At 35.9% G+C, this 18,952-nt stretch overlaps 1 protein-coding gene across 2 annotated transcripts in view; it reads left to right on the top strand.

Annotated features, from left to right (window-relative positions):
- RP1 (RP1 axonemal microtubule associated) overlaps nt 1-18,952 on the top strand; it is a 655,430-nt gene that overhangs the window by 133,300 nt on the left and 503,178 nt on the right. For both annotated transcript variants that reach the window (XM_021005939.2, XM_078153415.1), the window contains exon 15: nt 17,884-17,993. In XM_021005939.2, coding sequence (XP_020861598.1) covers nt 17,884-17,993 — 110 coding nt within the window. The remainder of the gene's footprint in view (nt 1-17,883; nt 17,994-18,952) is intronic.

Here is an 18,952-nt window from a genome sequence, read left to right as displayed (position 1 = left end):
TCTTCTGTTTGGTGGCTACCTTTTCTGGACCAACTACTATTTCAGGGAAAGTCCCTATCATGCTTTACTTCACTCCCAACTCTTCTACCAACTCCTCCATAGTCTATTAGGTACATCTTGTTGTTCCTTTTACATGTATAAAAAACTGCTTATGTAACTTTTTTCCTTTTTTTCTTCCCTTTCCCCACCCTAGAGACTAGACACAAATATGTATACATATGTAAAATCATTCTATATGTAGTTCTATTTATCAGTTCTTTCTCTGGATGCATATAGTATCTTTCTTCATATGTTCTTTGTGGTTAATTTGAATATTTATAATAGCCAAAATGACTTATTAGCTCAAAGTCACTCTTAAAACAATATTGCTATTATTGCATACAATGTTCTCTTGGTTCTGCTCATTTTGCTTTTTGTTATTTGGTGCAAATTTATCTGTGTTTTTCTAAGATCAATGAACTCATCCATTTTTATAGTACAGTAATATTCCATTGCAATTATATACTACAACTTGTTCAGCCATTCCCTAATTGATGGGCATCCCCATAATTTCTAGTTCTTTGCCACCACCACAAAGAAAGCTGTTATAAATATTTCAAAACCCTTTTCTATTCTACCTTGATAACCTCCCCTCCTCCAAGTTCTAGAACCAGGGAGCAGGATCAGATTAACTCTACCATTGTTCTCGGAGAGAGTGTATCTATTCCCATTTGTGGGTATTCTTCCCTAATAGAATGTAAACTATAGATAGATAGATAAATAGATAGATAGAGCATTTATTAAGCATTTATTATGCGCTAGGCATTGTTCTAAGTGTTAAGGATACAAATATATATAAATAAGACAGCACCTGCTATATAGACCCTAATGGGGCAAAGTAGTATATATAAAAAAGGGATAGAAAAGGATGTGGTAGCATTGGCATGGAAATGGCCTGAAAGTGAGATGGAGGCCTGGATGTGGGCAAGATAAGGTGAAAGGTCAGCAATTACAGCTCACAATTCTCAATTAGAGAATAATAGGAGATGGTGCCCTGAGTAGGGAAGGCATTCCAGAGAGATGACCAGGAAGGGCAGGGACTTGTCTTTGATTTTTGTATTTGGAGCAGCAAGGTGGTACAGTGGGTAGAATGCTGAACCTGGAGTCAGGAAAACTCAACTCCTTGAGTTAAAATTTGGACACTTAACTGACTGTGTGACCCTGGGCAAGTCACTTAACCCTGTTTGCCTCAATTCCTCATCAGTAAAATGAGCTGGAGAAAGAAATGACAAACTACTCCAGTATCTTTGCCAAGAAAATTCCCAAATGGGGTCGCAATGAGTCAGACATGACTGAAACAACTAAAGAATGGCAAATTTGTATCCCTAATACTCAACTCTGTTCTTGGTACATAATAAATACTTAAATGTGGATACAGCGTTGGGGCTGGAATCAGGGAAAACCCAAGTTAAAATCCAGCCTCAGATCTTTCCTAGCTATCTGTCCCTAGGCAAGTCATTTAACTTATTTGCCTCAGTTTCCACAAATGTAAAATGGGGATTATAATAGAGTCTACCCGCAAGGTTATTGTGAGGATCAAATGAGATAATATTTTTAATGAGATAATATTTGAAAAGAAATTAGCAAAGTGCCTGGCACACAATAAGCACTATATAAATGCTTATTCCTTTTCCTGTTCTCTTCCTTTCCCTTTATCCATTCAGCCATTCTTACTTGAGTCTTATGCCTATATGCTATGAATATTTTCTTCCAGAATAGAGTCAGAAAGTTGGACTCTGGCAGACAAGAAACAATTGTTTACTGATATTGGTATATCAAAACCAAGTATTTTAAAAAAAATTTAGTATTTTATTTTTTCCCAGTTACATGTAAAAACAATTTTAACATTTGTTTTTTAAAATTTTGAGTTCTAAATTCTCTCCTTTCCTCCCTCACCACCTTGAGAAGGCAAGCAATTCAATAAAGGTTATACATGTGGAGTCATGCAAAATATATCCATAATATTCATGTTGTAAAAGAAAACATAGACAAAAGAAAACTCAAGGAAAATAAAGTAAAAAAAATCTGCTTCAATCTGTATTCATACATCATCAGTTCCTTTTCTGGGGTTGGATAACATTTTTCATCATAAGTCCTTCAGAGTTGTTTTGGGTCATTGTATTGCTGAGAATAGCTAAGTCATCCAGAATTGATCATCTTACCATATTGCTGTTACTTTGTACATACCACATTTCACTTTGCAGCAGCCCATGAAAGCTTTTCCAGGTTTTTCTGAGAGCATTCTGTTTATAATTTCTCATAGTATAATAGCATTCCATCATAATCACATACTGCAACTTGTTCAGCCATTCCCCAATTGATGGGCATCCTTCAATTTCTAATTCTTTGCTCCTAGAAAGGAGCTGCTATGAATATTTTTGTACATCACAACCAAGTATTTGCGTTCAGTAAGACCATTAACTAATTAGATGAGGTCAGAATCAATATTACATCAGAAAAACTGGTACAGATGAGAATACATTGTGAACATTTGTTACAATTTAAACCTGAATGATTCAAGTAAGCAATTAGGCCAAACAGCGGGAAATAGAAAAAAAGGAAAAATATTGACCTTAATCATCACTATCTCCTGTAAAAGCTTGAACTATGCAAAATAGCCACCACAACATGGAGAACCAAAAGCCACGGATACATTTGATTTCTTTGGTAATTGGAGAGAGATGGTAGCCAAGGATAACACCAGTTTACAGACTAACATTTTAAAAGATTTTTTAAAAATCTGAACTCAAATATCAATAAAAAAGCTTTTCCATACATACAACAGAATACAAAATAAAGATGCTATATGTAACCATGAATCAGCATTTCATATTGCTCACTTTTTTCTAAAAAACATTATTTTTTTCCAATTACATGTAAAAACAGTATTTAACATTTTTGTAAAATTTTGAGTTCCAAATTCTCTCCCTCCTTTCCTCCCCTATCCCCTCCTTGAAAAAGCGTGTAATATATAGTTTATGCATGTGCAGTCATGTAAACCATATTTCCATATTAGTCATGTTGTGAAAGAAAACAGATTAAAATCCCCAAGAAAAATAGAGAAAGTAAAAAAAAATGTATGCTTTGATCTACATTCAGACTCTATCAGTTCTTTCTCTGAAGGCAGATAGCAGTTTTAAATCGTAAATCCTTCAAAATTGTCTTGGATCATTGTATTGCTGAGATTGTACAATGTTGCTGTTACTGTGTACAACGTTCTCTTGGTTCTTGTCACTTAACCTTGCTTCAGTTCATGTAAGTTTTTTTCCCCACGTTTTTCTAAAAGCATCCTTACCATTTCTTAAAGCATGATAATGTTCCATCACAATCATATACCACAACTTGTTCAGCCATTCCCCAATTGATGGGCATCCCCTCAATTTCCAATTCTTTGCCACCACGAAAAGATCTGCCATAAATATTTTTGTACATATAGGTCCTTTTTTTTTTTTTAAATTTCTTTGGGATACATACCTAGTAGTGGTATTGCTGGGTCAAAGTGTATGCATGGTTTTATAACCCTTTGGGTATAGTTCCAAATTGTCCTGCAGAATGGTTGAATTAGTTCACAACTCTACCAGTAGTGTTTGTGTCCCAGTTTTCCCATATCCCTCTTGCATTTGTCATTTCCCTTCTCTATCATATTAGCCAATCTGGTAGGCATTAGGTGCTACTTCAGAGTTGTTTTAATTTATATTTCTCTAATTAATAGTGATTTGGAGTATTTTTCAAATGACTATAGATAACTTTGACTTCTTCATCTAAAAACTGCCTGTTCATATCCTTTGACCATTTATCAATCTGGGAATGACTTGTATTCTTATAAATTTGACTCAGTTCACTATATACTTGAGAAATTAGGCCTTTATCAGAGAAACTTACTGTAAAAATTATTTCACAAAGAGGATTACTGTGTAGTTTCCTCTATCCTATTTTTCTCTTCTACATCCTTCTCTCTCTTTCCTTTTACCTTGTCCCTCCTCAAAAGTGTTTTGCTCCTGACTACCACCTTCCCCAATCTGCTGTCCCTTCTACCAGCCTCCCCCCTTTTATTTTCCTTTTCCCTTCTTACTTCTTTGTAGGATAAAACAGATTTCCACATGCAACTGAGTATGTATACTATTCTCTCTTTCAAACGATTCTAATGAGAATAAGGTCCAAGCACTGTCTGCCACCCCCATCTTCTCCTCCACTGTAAAAGCCCTTTTATACTTCTTTTATGTGAGATAAAATTCATGCTATTCTACCTTTACCTTTCCACTTCTCCCAGTGCATCCCTCTTTCTCACCCCTTAGTATTATAATTTTTTAGATACCATCCCGTTATAATTAACTCATATCCATGCCCTTTGGCTATGTATAATTCTTCTAACTGACCTAATAATGATAAAGTTCTTAGGAGTTACAAGCATCATTTTCTTATGCAGGAATACAAATAGTTTAACTTTATCGAATCTTTTGTGATTTATCTTTCCTTTTTTACTTTTTTATGCTTCCCTTGAGTTATATCTAAAAGTCAAATTTTCTATTCAGCTCCAGTCTTTTCATCAGAGATGCTTAAAAGTCCTCTATTTCATGTTTTCCCCCAAAGGATTATACTCAGTTTTGCTGGATAGATGATTTTTGATTGTAATCCTAGCTCCTTTGCTGTTTGGAATATCATATCTTTAAGCCCTTCAATCCTTTAATGCAGAAGCTGCTAAATCTTATGCTGTCCTGACTGTGGTTCCATTTGAATTGTTTTTGTTTTTGTTTTTCTAGATGCTTACAATATTTCCTCCTTGACCTGGGAGCCCTGGAACTTGACTATAATATTCCTGGGAGTTTTCATTTTGAGGTCTCTTTCAGGAGGGGATAATTGGCAGATCCTTTCAATTTCTATTTTATCCTCTAGTTTCGGGATACCAGGGCAGTTTTCTCGATAATCTTATAATATTGTGCCTAAGCTATTTTTTTTTTAAATCATGGCTTTCAAGTAGTACAGTAATTCTTAAATTATCTCTCCTTACTCTGTTTTCCAGGTCAGTTGTTTTTCCAGTGAAATATTTCAGATTTTCTTCTATTTCTTCTTCTTTTGATTTTGTTTTATTGTTTCTCAATTTCTCATAAAGTCATTAGCTTCCACTTGCTCAATTCTAATTTTTTAAGGGATTATTTTCTTCAGTGAGCTTTTGTGTCTCCTTTTCCATTTGGCTAATTCTGCTTTTTAAGGAATTTTTCCCTTCAAAATTTTTTGTGCCTTCTTTTCTAAGCTGTTGACCTTTTTAAAAAATGATTTTCTTGCATCACTCTCATTTATTTTCCTAATTTTCCTTTACCCCTTTTATTTGAGCTTAAAAATCTTTTTTGGAGCTCATCTAGGAAGTCTTTTTTTTTTGGGGGGGTTGGAGTGCTGAAACCAATTCACATTTTTCTTTGAGGCTTTGGATGTAGCTGTTTTGATTTTGTTGTCCTCTTCTGAGTTTGTGTCTTAATCTTCCCTGTCACATGGTAAATTTCTATGGTAAGGTTCTTTTTTTTTTGTCATTTGCTTATTTCCCCAGCCTATTTCTTGACTTTTAGCTTCTTCAAGTTAAAGTTGAGCTCTACTCCCAGGATGGAGGAGGCACTGTCTCAAGCTTCAGGTTTTTCGTTCTGTTGTTCTCAGAGCTAGTTCTAGAGATCTGTAAGTTTTCAGCATTTCCAAGATGGTACGATCAAAGGAGAGGTCTGGTCACTCCTCTCCTGACCTGTGCTCTGGTATTTGAGTGACCACATGTACTCTTTTCCACCCTAGACCTGTGACTAGGATCCAGGCTTCCCTGTTTCTGCACGTTCTAGGGAGTTAGTGTTCTACACCCTGATGCTTCAACTGGAAATTGAATATTGGCAATGCCACAGAGTCCTGTGCCCAGTGCCAGAAAAGGATCCCCTGTAATCTCCTTCTGACTTGTTGTATGAGCCTTAGTCTTTGCTGTGCATTTTTTGGAAGGTGCTGTGTTTCCTTATCTTGCTTGAATTGAAATTGCAGCAGTCATTCACTGGACAGATCCAAATTCTGGTGCTGATTGATATAGAAGCTTTAATCTGCTCCATTTTTCTGATGTGGGCCAGTTTACCACTCCTGATAGGCACCATGGTAACCTGCTGTTGGGAGAAAAAGTAGGAGATTCACCACATTAATTCTGGACTTAGTATTTCTATCCAATCATCTTTAGTTCTACTGCAGTTCAGAACTCCAGAATTTAAGTCATCCTCCACCTTCAGCCTTCCTTAGTAGCAGGGATTAGAAGCATGGCCCACCACATCTGGCTCTTCTATGCATGAAAAAAAGTCTCTCTCTCTCTCTCTCTCTCTCTCTCTCTCTCTCTCTCTCTCTCTTTCCTTCCTTCCCTCCCTCCCTCTCTCACTATTGCTAATCCACTTTTCCCCATTAAAAATGAGAGAAAGAAATAAAACGGTATTTTCAACAAAATGAATCTGCCCAGTAGTTATTTCCAAAATTATTATGTATCTTTTTGGACTTTGTATTGATCAACTCTTTTAGAAGCTGACTAATCTGCTTCATCATAGATCCTTTAGGGAGACAGAATCATTTCTTCGTTCAGAGTTCTTAAATCTTTCAAACTTGTTTTTCTTTATGTTGTTCTTGCATAAATTTTTTTCTGGTTCTGCTCAGCTTGCTCTTTGTTAGTTTGTATTACTTATGGTCCTCCCAAATCTCCTTTTTTCCCATTTCTTATGGTGAAGTAATATTCTACTTCATTTATATTGGCAGTTTCATGGCACAGTGGATAGAGTGCTGGACCTAGAATCAGGAAGACTCCTCTTTCTGAGTTAAAAATCTGGCTTCAGACATTTATCAGCTCTGTGACCCTGGGCAAGTCATTTATCCTGTTTGCCTTAGTTTCATCATCTATAAAATGCGCTGGAGAAGGAAATGACAAGTCATTTCAGTATCTTTGCCAAGAAAATCCCAAATAGAATCATGAAGAGTCTGACACAGCTGAAAACAATTGAACAACAACAGCACATTTATATTCCCAAATTTGTTCAGCCATTCCACAGTTGTTTAAAAGGCAGACTAAAGCATCTGCCCTCCTTAGATTCTTGTTCTTTAAAAACAACAACAAAAGTGTCAAATGTCTGGTCTGAGTCTGGATTTGAACTCAGGTCCTCCTGATTCCAGGCAAAACATCCTTTTAACTTCCCTTCAGCATTAGGGAATTTGTTTTGCTTATGACTATTTTTTTTTGGTGGATATTAACTTCCCTCTTAATCCCATTCTCACCCACCCAACCATCATACTTATTTCCCTGTTGAATTTGATGTATATTTATGCCAAACCACGTGTGTTCAATGTTCCATTGTTCATTTCAGAGAGGAATGAAGTTCATTTGTTGTCCACCTCCCACTCCTTCCTCCATGTTTGCATATTTCTCCCACCCAATGCAGGTTATGATTAATGTCAAGTTCTACCTGCCTTATTCTTCCTTTATCCTTTTCTTTATTCCCTTCTCTTTCCCTTCTTCGCAATCTTAGAATAAAACCAATCTACCCTTAAGACCTCTGTTTTTCTTCAATACCCTTTGAAGATGTTAAAATTCTAAAGGGATATTCTTTTCTTCTCTCTCTATTAGAATTCTAGCATTATATCATCCTACAGCTTTCTGTTTGCTAAATGAATTTGCTTTTCTTGGTTTCTCTGGATTCATGTCTATTTCAAAGTTACTACTCAGGTCTGGAATTTTCATCAGGAATATTTCTATTCCATTAAAAGGTCCATTTTTTTCTTCTATGGAATTATACTTAGTTTTGCAAAGTAAGTTATTCTTGTTGTAAGTCTAGATTTTTTGCTTTTGGGAATATTTTATTACAAGATCTCCTGTCATTTATAGTAGAAGCTGCCATGTCTAGGGTGATCCTGACTATGATCTTTCATATATGAACTGCTTCTTTCAGGATATTTATAGTATTTATTTTTCTTTGACACAGAACTCATGATTTGGGTTATGACATCCTCAGGACTTTTCTTTTGGGGTGGCTTTCAGGAGGTTACCAATTAATTATTTTCATGTTTACTTTGCCCTCCAGTTCTCATAGATCAGGGCAGTTTTCTTTTAAAATATCATGGTTTTTAGGGAGTTCAGTGATTCCCAAACTATCTCTCCTTGACTCAGTCAATTGTTTTTGATATTGGATTTCTTAAATCTTCTATTTTTTCACTTTTGATTTTGTTCTAACATCTCTTGCTGCTACATAGTCACTGACTCCAGTATAGTCTTTTCTAGTCTATCTAGTTTTCAGAGAGTGCCAGTGCTTCAGGAGCATGCCATTTTCTCTTCCAAGCTTTTTATTCTCTTTTCAATTCTTTCCCTGAAACTTTAATTTTTTCTTTTCATTTCTCCTAGATACTCATGTGGTTTTTATGGAAAAATGATTTTTTTTCCCCTTTGAGTCTCAGATTGTAGGTATTACAGACTGTAGGGCAGGAGCCACTGGAGCTTTTGGGCTCTGGCCTCTAGCAAGTCCTCTTTTGATCTGGGCAGCCAGAAGGACAGGAACAGAGACATAATGAGGGATCATTTAATTACTTTATTCTATTCTTCTTAATGAGATTGCTGATATTGGGAATACCAACTCCTATAGCTTTCCCTAATTACTTTTCTTGCAGGGGTGGGCAAGAATATAGTAGGAGCTCCAAGTCCTACAGCATCCCCTAAGCCTTGATGGGGGCCAGTCGAGGCATGTACAACATTCCAACTTGTATATTCCACCCAAGCCTTGATGGGGGCAGGTCAAGGCACACACAGCATTCAGCTAGCACAGACTTTTCAGAGTTCCTGGGCCTAGACCAGAGGTGAGAAACCCGTAGCCTGGAGGCTACATGTGGCCTTCTAGGTCCTTGGGTGTGACCTTTTGATTGAGTCCAAATTTTACAGAACAAATCCCCTTAATAAAAGGATTTGTTCTGTGAAAATTTGGATTCAGTCAAAGGGCCACACTTGAGGACCTAGAGGTCCACAGGTGGCCTTGAGGCTGCAGGTTCCCCACCCCTGTTCTAGGCTATCCTTGTCTCAGCCCTGTGGAATCACATTGTTTACTGTCCAGTTCCACTTCCTACGTCTACCAAGGTCTCCACCCTAGGGCTTTCTCAAAGAATCCCTCTGCCACTTCTTCCTCTAGATGCAAAGTCTTTTAGGATTATGTGTGTTCCTGGCCTACTTCTGGTTGCACTGGGAAGCTACTCCATGCTAGAGATGGATTTGTTGGTAGACTCCTTTTCTTGTTCCTTGTGGGCTTCTGGCTAGCTTTTTGTGGTTCCTAGGACTTCTTGGTCATTATTCTGTCTAGTATGAACTTCAATTTTTTGCTAGAGTACGAATATGGCAGCTAAGCCGGCTATCTCCTGTTCATGAAGTTATCTTGGCCAGAAGTCTTTATAGATTCATTAGTAAAAGGAAAAGGGGGACAGAAAATTATGAGCTGTATTATATTGTAGAATAGTAAAAAACAGAGAAAAAAAAGAGGCTACAGAAAACTGCCTGTGATCTAACTCAGCCACCTGGAAGGGACCCCAGCAGTCACCTGGTATAATTCTATCATGAAAGGAATCAGCACCATGATGCATCTGACAAGCAGTCATTCATTCTCTGCTTCAGTGCCTCCAACAAGGGGGAAAGCCATACTCAGGGCTGCCTATTTAACTTTTGGATAGCTCTATTTGTTAGGAAGTTTCTTCTGGATTTTAAACCTTGATTGGCCTCTTTGGAATGGTTCTGCCCTCTAGGACTAAACAGAACAAGTCAAATTTCTTCTCTTCTCCAGGTTACACATGCTAACTTTCTTCAACCAATCTGTGTATGACATGGAATTTAGGTTTGTCACTATTTTTTCTTAAACCATGGCTACCAGAAGAAAACAAAATACTTCAGTTGAGATGTGATAGGCAAAATCACTGGAGAACTATCACCTGCCTATTCCTGGAAGTTTTACTTCTCTTAGTGCAGTAGAAGATTTCATTAGCTAACTCATACTGTGCTTGCCTTCCACTGAAACCTCTAGATCTTTTTCAGAACAACAACCTAACCATACTTGTAAAATTTTTGTTTGTTTGTTTCCCTACTGAGTGTTGAGACTTTACACTTAGCCCTATAAATGTTGTCTTATTAGATTTAGCCCATTGCCCTATCTTATAAAGGTCTTTTTTGGATCCTGACTGTTGTCCAGTATGTTAGCTATCCTTCTCATCTCTGCATCATCTGCAAGTTTGGTGAGCATGCCACTTAGCTTATCCAAGCCACTGATTAAAAAATGTTAAACAACACAGGGTCAGACACAGATTCCTAGAATACCACACGGAGGACCTCCCACCTCGTTGTCATTGAACCATTAACTCTTAGAATCTGGTCATCCAATCAGTCTTGATTTCATTTAATTATGTTTATATTATCACTGCTTCCATATCTATCTTCTTCACGAGACTAGTTTGGGGTATGTTATCAAAAGTTTTGCTAAAATTTAGATAAACTCTACCCACAGTATTTCCCTATTTGGCTAATCTAGTGATCTTGTTAGAAGAGGAAATGAGGTTAGTCTGGCATGACTTACTTTTGAAAAAGTCAGTTAATAAGTATAAGCCATTCTCTTCATAATGCCTGCTTACCTTTTAGGATGTTCACCAATAATCCCTATGATCCACTTGAGGATTTTTCCAGGATTTGAATCAAGCTCACTAGGCTATAATTTTCATATATTTTTATCTTCCTTTTTTTTTTAAGATATATTTGTTCTTCTTTAGTTTTGTAGTAACTCTCCATTTCCCTTTGATCATTCAAGTATCACTGACCGGGACTCAGCAATCATATCTGTCAGTTCTTTCAGTACCAGAAACAGTGATAATCCTGAGAGAAAGACAACACATAGATGAATAGTGGAACAAATATGTCCATGTTTCATTAAAAAGGTTTTTTTCTTTACCCAGTGACAAAGAATCGTTATTTTTGGAGCAGCATGATGTAGTGGAAAGAGGTACTGTACTTGGTATCAGAAGACCTCAGTTCAGTTCTAGATTCTGATACTCTATGTGACTGTGGTCTAGTCACATCCTCTCTGCTCTATTTTATCATCTATCAAATGAGGGACTTGAAGTAGGTGCTTTTTAAGATCTTTTTTTTTCTTTAGTTTCTCATCTAATAAAATTTAGGCCATTCGCTGAAAGCTCCTTGTCTCCCCTCTTCCCCATCTCATATCACTCAGACATCTACCACTCTCTGCTCATGTGAAGGGGTGGACCTTCTCCTTCCAGGGCAAACCCTTCTACAGACATCTTTGGTCTTTCCTGGGTCCTGGGCTTTGTTTTCTTTTTCCTCTACACTGTCTTGCTCTGTGATCTCTTTACCTTCCATGAATTTATTATCATCACTATGCAAAAGATTCCCAGCTTTATATATACCCAACTCTAGTCTCTTTCCTGAATTCCAGCCTTTCATCATGACTTCTTTTGTATATCTTTAACTGAATATTTCATAAAAATCTCAAACTCAATATGTGTGAATCTAGAAATCAGTGTATTTCCCTCAAAACTTTCGTGTCTTCTATGCTTCACTATTATTGTTGAGGGTACCATCTTTCTCCTAGTCACTGAGGCCTACAACTTCAGTGTCATCCTTTACTCTTCTCTCATACTTGTCTCATATACCCAATCTCTTGTTGTCTTATCCTTTCTACCTTTAAGACTTCTTCTGTTTATGTCTCTTTTTCTCCACTCCCAGTCACCACCTTGGTTCAAGCCCTCATCACTTCATACCTAGACTGTTGCAATAGTCTTTTGGCCAAGTAATTTCCCTGCCTCAGATCTCTCCACTACAATCCATTCTCCTATTTAGCTCCCAAAGGGATTTTCCAAAAGTGCAGATCAGACCACCTGCCTTTGCCCTCCAGTCAATAAATTTCAGTGACTCTTGTTACTTCCAGGATAAAATATAAAATGCTCTGTTCAACATTTCAGTCTGTTTGACTTTTCCATTCTTCATACAATTTATTCCGTTTCACATAACCTATGACCCACCGACACTGGCTACCTTGCTTTCCTAAAACATGACATTCCATCTTCTAGCACTATGAACTTTTTGTTGGCTCTCCCCCCTCCCCCTCCCTCCAAGTCCATGCCTAGAATGCTTTTTCTCCTAGTCTCTGCATTCTAGCTTCCTTCAAGATTCTATTTCCAACTAGAGGTCTTTCCTTCTTCTCTGCCCCATCGTTTCCATGCCCCACTCCCTCCTTCAGTGCCTTCCCTGAGATTACCTCCATGTACCAGATACATATCTTGCATCTACAACTCTTTCCCACCCTACCCTCATTATAATATGAACTCCTGGAGTTCAAGGACTGCGCTTTGCACTTTTATTGTATCCCCAGTGCTTAGTACAGTGCCTGGTATGAGTAAGCATTTAGTCGATTTTGTTGACTCACTTTTGACTGACCAGTCTATGATCCTCTGAATCTTCAGTGTGCCAGTGTGCTTCAAGGCAAACTTGAAACACCGCTTAAGAAGTTAAAGTGAGAAATAGCAACTAGAATCGAACAAATACCCACCAAAGACATCTGTTCTGGAGGCAATTCAATCTTGAAAACATTGGAGGGAGCAGCCATCTTTACAAGGTATCTCTAGGTGGGGGAAAAGAAGGGGAATCAGTCACAGGTGATCTTATTATCCCCTAAAAGGCGATTGAGGACACTAATTAAGTACTGGCTTATAGGCCTATTTTCCTACAAAGATAAGGAAATTCTTGTAAAACCTTTATGAGTGTGATCCACAGGTAAATTCAGCGTTCTTTATGAGGTTTAGAGGGGAACCAAGTAAACTTTTTCAAATGATTCACTAGTGCAGATTTCATCACATTCACATAATTGATTGAATAGTTTAGAAAAAAAATTAAATATTGTTTGATTCAACAGAACAAAATATAGTCTTAAGTAGGGATGTGCTGGAGATAGCTTGTTCCATCTTGAGTCAATTGTCAAATTTTCAATGTAAGCATTTATACCTTGGAAATCAGCAAATTTTACAAATCAGGGCTTAATTTGTTTTGCTGATTTCTAGATTTAAGAATGTGATGGAGGAAATGTTGATAATGTAGATTAAACTTAAAATGTGACATGCATAAAGTATATGTGTATGTTGTTGTTGATTTGCTTCAGTTGTCGCTGATTCTTCATGACCCCACTTGGGGTTTTCTTGGCAAAGAGACTAGAGTGGTTTGTGATTTCCTTCTCCAGCCCTTTTGCAGATGAGGAACTGAGGCAAATGGGGCAAAGTGACTTGCCCAGTGTCACATAGTTGTTAAGTGTCTGAGACTGGAATTGAACTCATGAAGATGAGTCTTCCTGATTCTAAGCCCAGTACTCTATCTGCTATTCCAATACAAATCTATATCTCTCTACAAAGAATATGTAGATATAATATATAAAATATATTTAAATATAATATATAAAATATGTTTTATGTAACATGTATTTAAAATACTTATATATGATATTACTGATAATAATATATATCATATCTATATGTGTTTGTGAGAGATAAAGAGAGAGTGGGGAGAGAGAAGGAGCCAGTTATTAAACATTTACTAACATGCCTCTTGTGTTAAGTAAGGACTCTCCTCCAACAAGGTTCATATGATCATAGACTGAGAGTTGGAAGGGAAGTCATAGGCCATCTTGTTCATAGCCCCCCATTATCCCTTTCCCCTTTTCCTTTCTCTTCCTCCCACCTCATTTTACAGATAAGGAAACTGATCCACAGGTAGGTTAAGTGATTTGTCTAATGTAACACAGACAATGAGACAGTATATGAATCTAGGTTTTCTGCATCTAGAGCTAGTGCTTTTACCACTAGGCTGCCTCTCCAGGAGTCTTTCATGCCTACAGGAAGATCATACAGAATGTAATAATAAGTACAACTACAGAAACCTTTGGTCAACAACCATCTTATTAAGGTCAGGCATTCAACAGTGAAATGTATGCTCTTCAGAGGTGTTTGTTCCTTTTTACTGTCATGGATGCCCTATACATGGTCCACAAAAAAGGATTCCCTAAAGATGGTGAAGATGTTCCTGTTTGTAAACAATTTTGAGTTGATTACTTCAAGGCCCAGGACCTTATAGGACATTCTCAATGAGGTCCATGATTACTCTAAAAGATTTAAAATATTTCTTTGGCATGTACTTGGTCTGTTTCAGGTGTTTTTCCTGATTTTGTCTGAAGTTTTACTTCAACTTCCTTATATAGCACATTGGCAAATGAGGTTCATAGGATCCTAGATTTATAAGTGAAGAAGACCCTCAGAATCATGTAGTTCATGATTCTCCAGCATTCTGAACAACTCATAAAGAAAAACTCAGTTTTTGAAAAAAGCCAATTGTCAAGACATTTAGTTGATTGGCTGGTCCATTTAAGTATTATTTCAACACATAGATTTTAGACAGACTGTACAGTTCGACACCGAGTTAGTTCCAGGATTAAATATGAGTAAGAGAGTTGATTATATTGAATTTGAGCAATTGAGCTGTGTGCTTAATGATTCTGACTTGCTCTTGAGTGGAAAAAAAACCATATCTTTAGCATCAGTTTTCTTTCATCGAAGCTATATGTTTGTAAATGTTGTGATGCCACAATCTCCAAGGAACTAATGTTGTAGAGTGATCCAAAAGGCAATGAAAAAATTCTTGGGGTAGGGTGGGGAGGGGTTACATATTGGCTGCAGAATATTTCCTCTGAGACTCAAGAAGTATCATGATTAGAGTTTATGATAAGTAATGATTGAAGTTTGCAGAAAGTTACATGAGTAAAGTTTGTAGTAAGTATCATGATTAGAATTTCTAGTAAGTAACACGAATAGAGTTTGTAGTAAAGAACATGATTAGAGTTAGTAGTAAGCATCATGATTGGAGTTTTTGGCAAGTACCATGATTAGAATCTCTTCACATTGACTAAATTGACTAAATAATTAGATGTTGATTTCAAATATAGCATATTACTTCACATCACAATTCAGAAAGAACAGACTGAATATTCCTTGGTGTGTTATGACTCTCCCAATATATTTTCTTTGCACCTACAAGTGTAATGAAAGAAATTTGGCTCAGATTTTGATATTTTTGACAGCCTTAAATCAAGAATGATGTGGATCATTTATTGACTTTTAAATGAAGTCAGTCAATAAACACTTATTAAGCTCCTATTATGTGCCAGGCACTTTGCTAAGCACTGGGGACACAAAGGAAGGCAGAAGGCAATTCCTATTCTCAAGGATCTCGTAGTCTAATAGGAGAGACAAAATGCAAAGAACTATGTACATGCAAGCTACATACTGGACAGAGTGAAAATAATCAACAGAGAGAAGTCACTCTAATTAAGGAGGACCAGGAAAGGCTTCTTATAGAATGAATGTATTTGGTTGGGACTTGAAAGAAGCCAGGAAAGCCAAGAGATGAAGAGGGAGAGCATTCTGGGCATGGGCAGAAGTGGGGCTCAGCCAGTGAAAATACCTGGAGTAACTTTATCTGAAAACTGATACAATTGTGTTTTTATACTTTTACTGATTCAGATCAGATATTTAAGGACATCTTTGTTTTTTATATTTACGTGAATTCATCAGATCAAAATAGAATGCAATAGAAGAAATGACAATTATTCTTAGCACATTTTTAGTAACCCTTCTGTTTTTCAAATACATCTTCCATCATTAATTCATTAGTCCACACAATTAGCAAATCATTCAGAACAACAGTCTTCTGAGAATTCTTGCCCTGATTTCACAGATGAGGGGGTGGGGAGAATGACACTAAATGATTTGCCCAAGGTCAACAGAGTTCGCATCAGGATCAGAATGAGAAATCAAATCTCTGCTTCTTAGATCTTTACTCATTCTACTCTGTCCCCCCAGGAGTATCATCAATGTGGTTTCATTTTATGAAGATCTTTAATTCTCAGCCATTAAGAACCATTTTATTAGAAAGATAAAAATAAATTAGAGTTTAATTAAGCAGCACCCTTGCAGTGAGAGGTAGTGTTTAGTTTATGTACAAGTCTTTCACCTTTGGAAAGAAGGGCTCATTTATATACAATCTGAAATTCTCGCCAGTTTTGGACTACCATTTAAAATTTTTTGTATAAGACCTGATATTTAAGTAATGAAGTTGTACATATTCTGGACAAGTAATCCCACATTTGTTTACCTTTGACTTTGCATATTTTCACATATATGTATGTATGTATGTATGTATGTATGTATGCATATATATGTATATATGTGTGTGTGTGTAGTGGAGACCTTAGGCAATTATATGTTTGATTTTAAATAAAAATGAATGTTTGGATGTGGCTTAAATTTTCAGGTAATTATAACAGCTCTCCAATTCACTTTGTATAAGTAGGTACTGGCAACGTGTTATGAAAAGGACTTGTGATAGACTATGTTGGTAGTTGAGGGAAAGAAATAATTTATTTCTGGAGACCCTTACTGTTAAAGTCCTGTGTAGAATTTTTGAAGACTTTTATAGTTGGAGGGCTGGTAGGTTAAAAAATTGCATTTCCTAAATTTACTCTTCAATCTTTGAATTGCTTTTATTAAAAAAAAGATAGTAGTCATTGCTTTTTGTTGCTAAGAAAAATGAATCTTGTAGCTATTTGTCAGTTCTGAATAATGGCCAAATCTAGTTGGAAGGGAGCATTCATGTGTAAAATTGAAATCAGTTGTTAATCCCCAAGTTATTTCAATTTGTGTTTGGAATATAGCATGTGTCTTTTATTTTATTTTTTTAATATATATACTTTACTCTTACTAGAATTCATTTGCATGCCTTTATATTGTCAGAGAAGTGGCTCAGGAACATACTGAATTACAAAGGAAAGTAACTTTTGAATTAAAAATTTTTTCATGGATAGTCTATATAATTTGTAATTCAGACCTGATGGTTACTTCAGCTAATGAAGAATGTTTAATCTGAGAATTCAGCAGCAACTGTGATAAAAAAAAACCCCAACCCAACAACAACAAAAAACCAAACTCGCAATATATATTTTTGAAAGAAAAAGGTTTTCATAAAAGTGAACTGTTTATTAGATGTAACAAATATGTGATTTTTTTTGCATGTTTATGTTACAAGGATTATGTTTTTCTTTAATTTAGAGGGGGAATTTGGTGGAACTGAGGCAGTGATAAGATTACCAAAAAGAAAGGAAAAGAACAGAAAATATTGCCAGTGAAACATTTTTTAAATACATAGAAGAAAACTGAAGGAAGTTGAGAAGAAAATAGATGGCCAGGGTAGTTTTGAAAATAATGTGTTGATGTATACAATGACTGCAACAATGTAGATGGAAAGGTCAACCGCCACAAAAAATAATAAGTGAATGTTGTAAAATTCTAAAGAACAAGACTCCAAAGAAGAGATGCGAGAAGACACTCCTACCTTGCTACTTGGCAGAGGTGGGGACATGCATGGGAATGGAGCACTATACATATTTTCAGACTTTTTTGATATTTTGATTGGATTTGCTGATTTTTTTCTCACCTTTTTTTCATTTAAAAAAATTTCATTGGTTATATGGAATAGCTTTGGGAGCAGGGGTAATGGGGGAAATTTTTGCTGTGTAAAGACAAAAGAGATCAATAAAATGTATTTAAAATTAAAATAATCCTTCTTTATAATATTCTTTTTATTTTCACATGTAAAAACCTCTTCTCTATTCTCCTTGATATATGGAAATATTTTTTCTGCTGGTATTCCTTAAATTCAGCCTAAAAAAAAGAAAAACTTTATGAAGAAAAAAATATCAACATTTAAAATATTTTTTAAAGGTCTTTTCGATGTTATTGTCAAAAGAGGAAACATATGCATTTTCCAAAGTCATCAAACAAGAAATCTTTCTCTTGGCCTTGATAATGTCTCTGGAATGGCCACTGGAATGGTATGTTGTTATTTTTTATTGCCACAGGGTGCTAATACTTCTTATCTTTTAAAAACAAAGCAGAAACAATTGTTTTCATTAATAATTTTATAAAACTTTCTGATTTAATTTGTTGTTATCTATGTATTTCTCACCTTTGCAATTGCCATTTCTTTCTAGCCAAGGCAAAAGGTTTTGAATGGAAAATGAGAAGTTTATTTAGCAAGTGTGATTTAAGGACAATTAATTGAAATAAATTAATGTTAAAATGGATATAGATGTGGAAAGAACCTCAGAAACCATTTAGTTCCACTCTCTTCATTTTACGGATTAGGAAACCAAGGCCCAGGAAGTTTAAATGACTTGTTTACAGTTACACAGGAAGTGTGAAGGACAAGATTTGAACTCAGGTCTTTTGACTTCAGAGCCAATGTTCTTTCTACTCTATAAAGCTTTACAGAATATTATTGAATTATCTTGCCATTATAGAATACCTAGCAATGTAAGTTTCGTATGTATCTATACCTGCCTAAAGGAAGAAATATTGGCTGTGACCCTTTAAAATCACTTTAAGTGCTTTATTTCATTTTATAAATTTATTTTATTTTATAAAGTGCCTTATTTAATTCAGCACAATGAGGATAATTCCTTTTAAGGACCTTTATTTATATTATTCAGGAAAGTTTTAGAAGCAGTTTATGATATGCCACATTGTATAGTTGATATATATTATATTGTATATTATTTAATATTATTACGTTATTATATATTATATAATATGCCACCTCCATGCATGCATGGATCTCAGGTGTTCTGAAGAATGATATGGTTGAAAGTGGTGCCATATCACGGACAACAACAATGACTTTATACTACTGTGGGACAATGAAAGTGTAAGAAAAAAAAATCAAACCCTTTATGGGCTTAGATTCAGGCTGTGTGCTACAGATTACCACATAGATTTTAGTTCTTTAATTTAT

This window comes from Phascolarctos cinereus, unplaced genomic scaffold, assembly GCF_003287225.1.
Source record: "Phascolarctos cinereus isolate Bilbo 61053 unplaced genomic scaffold, phaCin_HiC Scaffold_4;HRSCAF=312, whole genome shotgun sequence".
In the NCBI taxonomy this organism is placed as follows: Eukaryota; Metazoa; Chordata; class Mammalia; order Diprotodontia; family Phascolarctidae; genus Phascolarctos; species Phascolarctos cinereus.
Note: the sequence above shows the minus strand (reverse complement) of the source record. Positions and strands in the feature narration are given on the sequence as shown.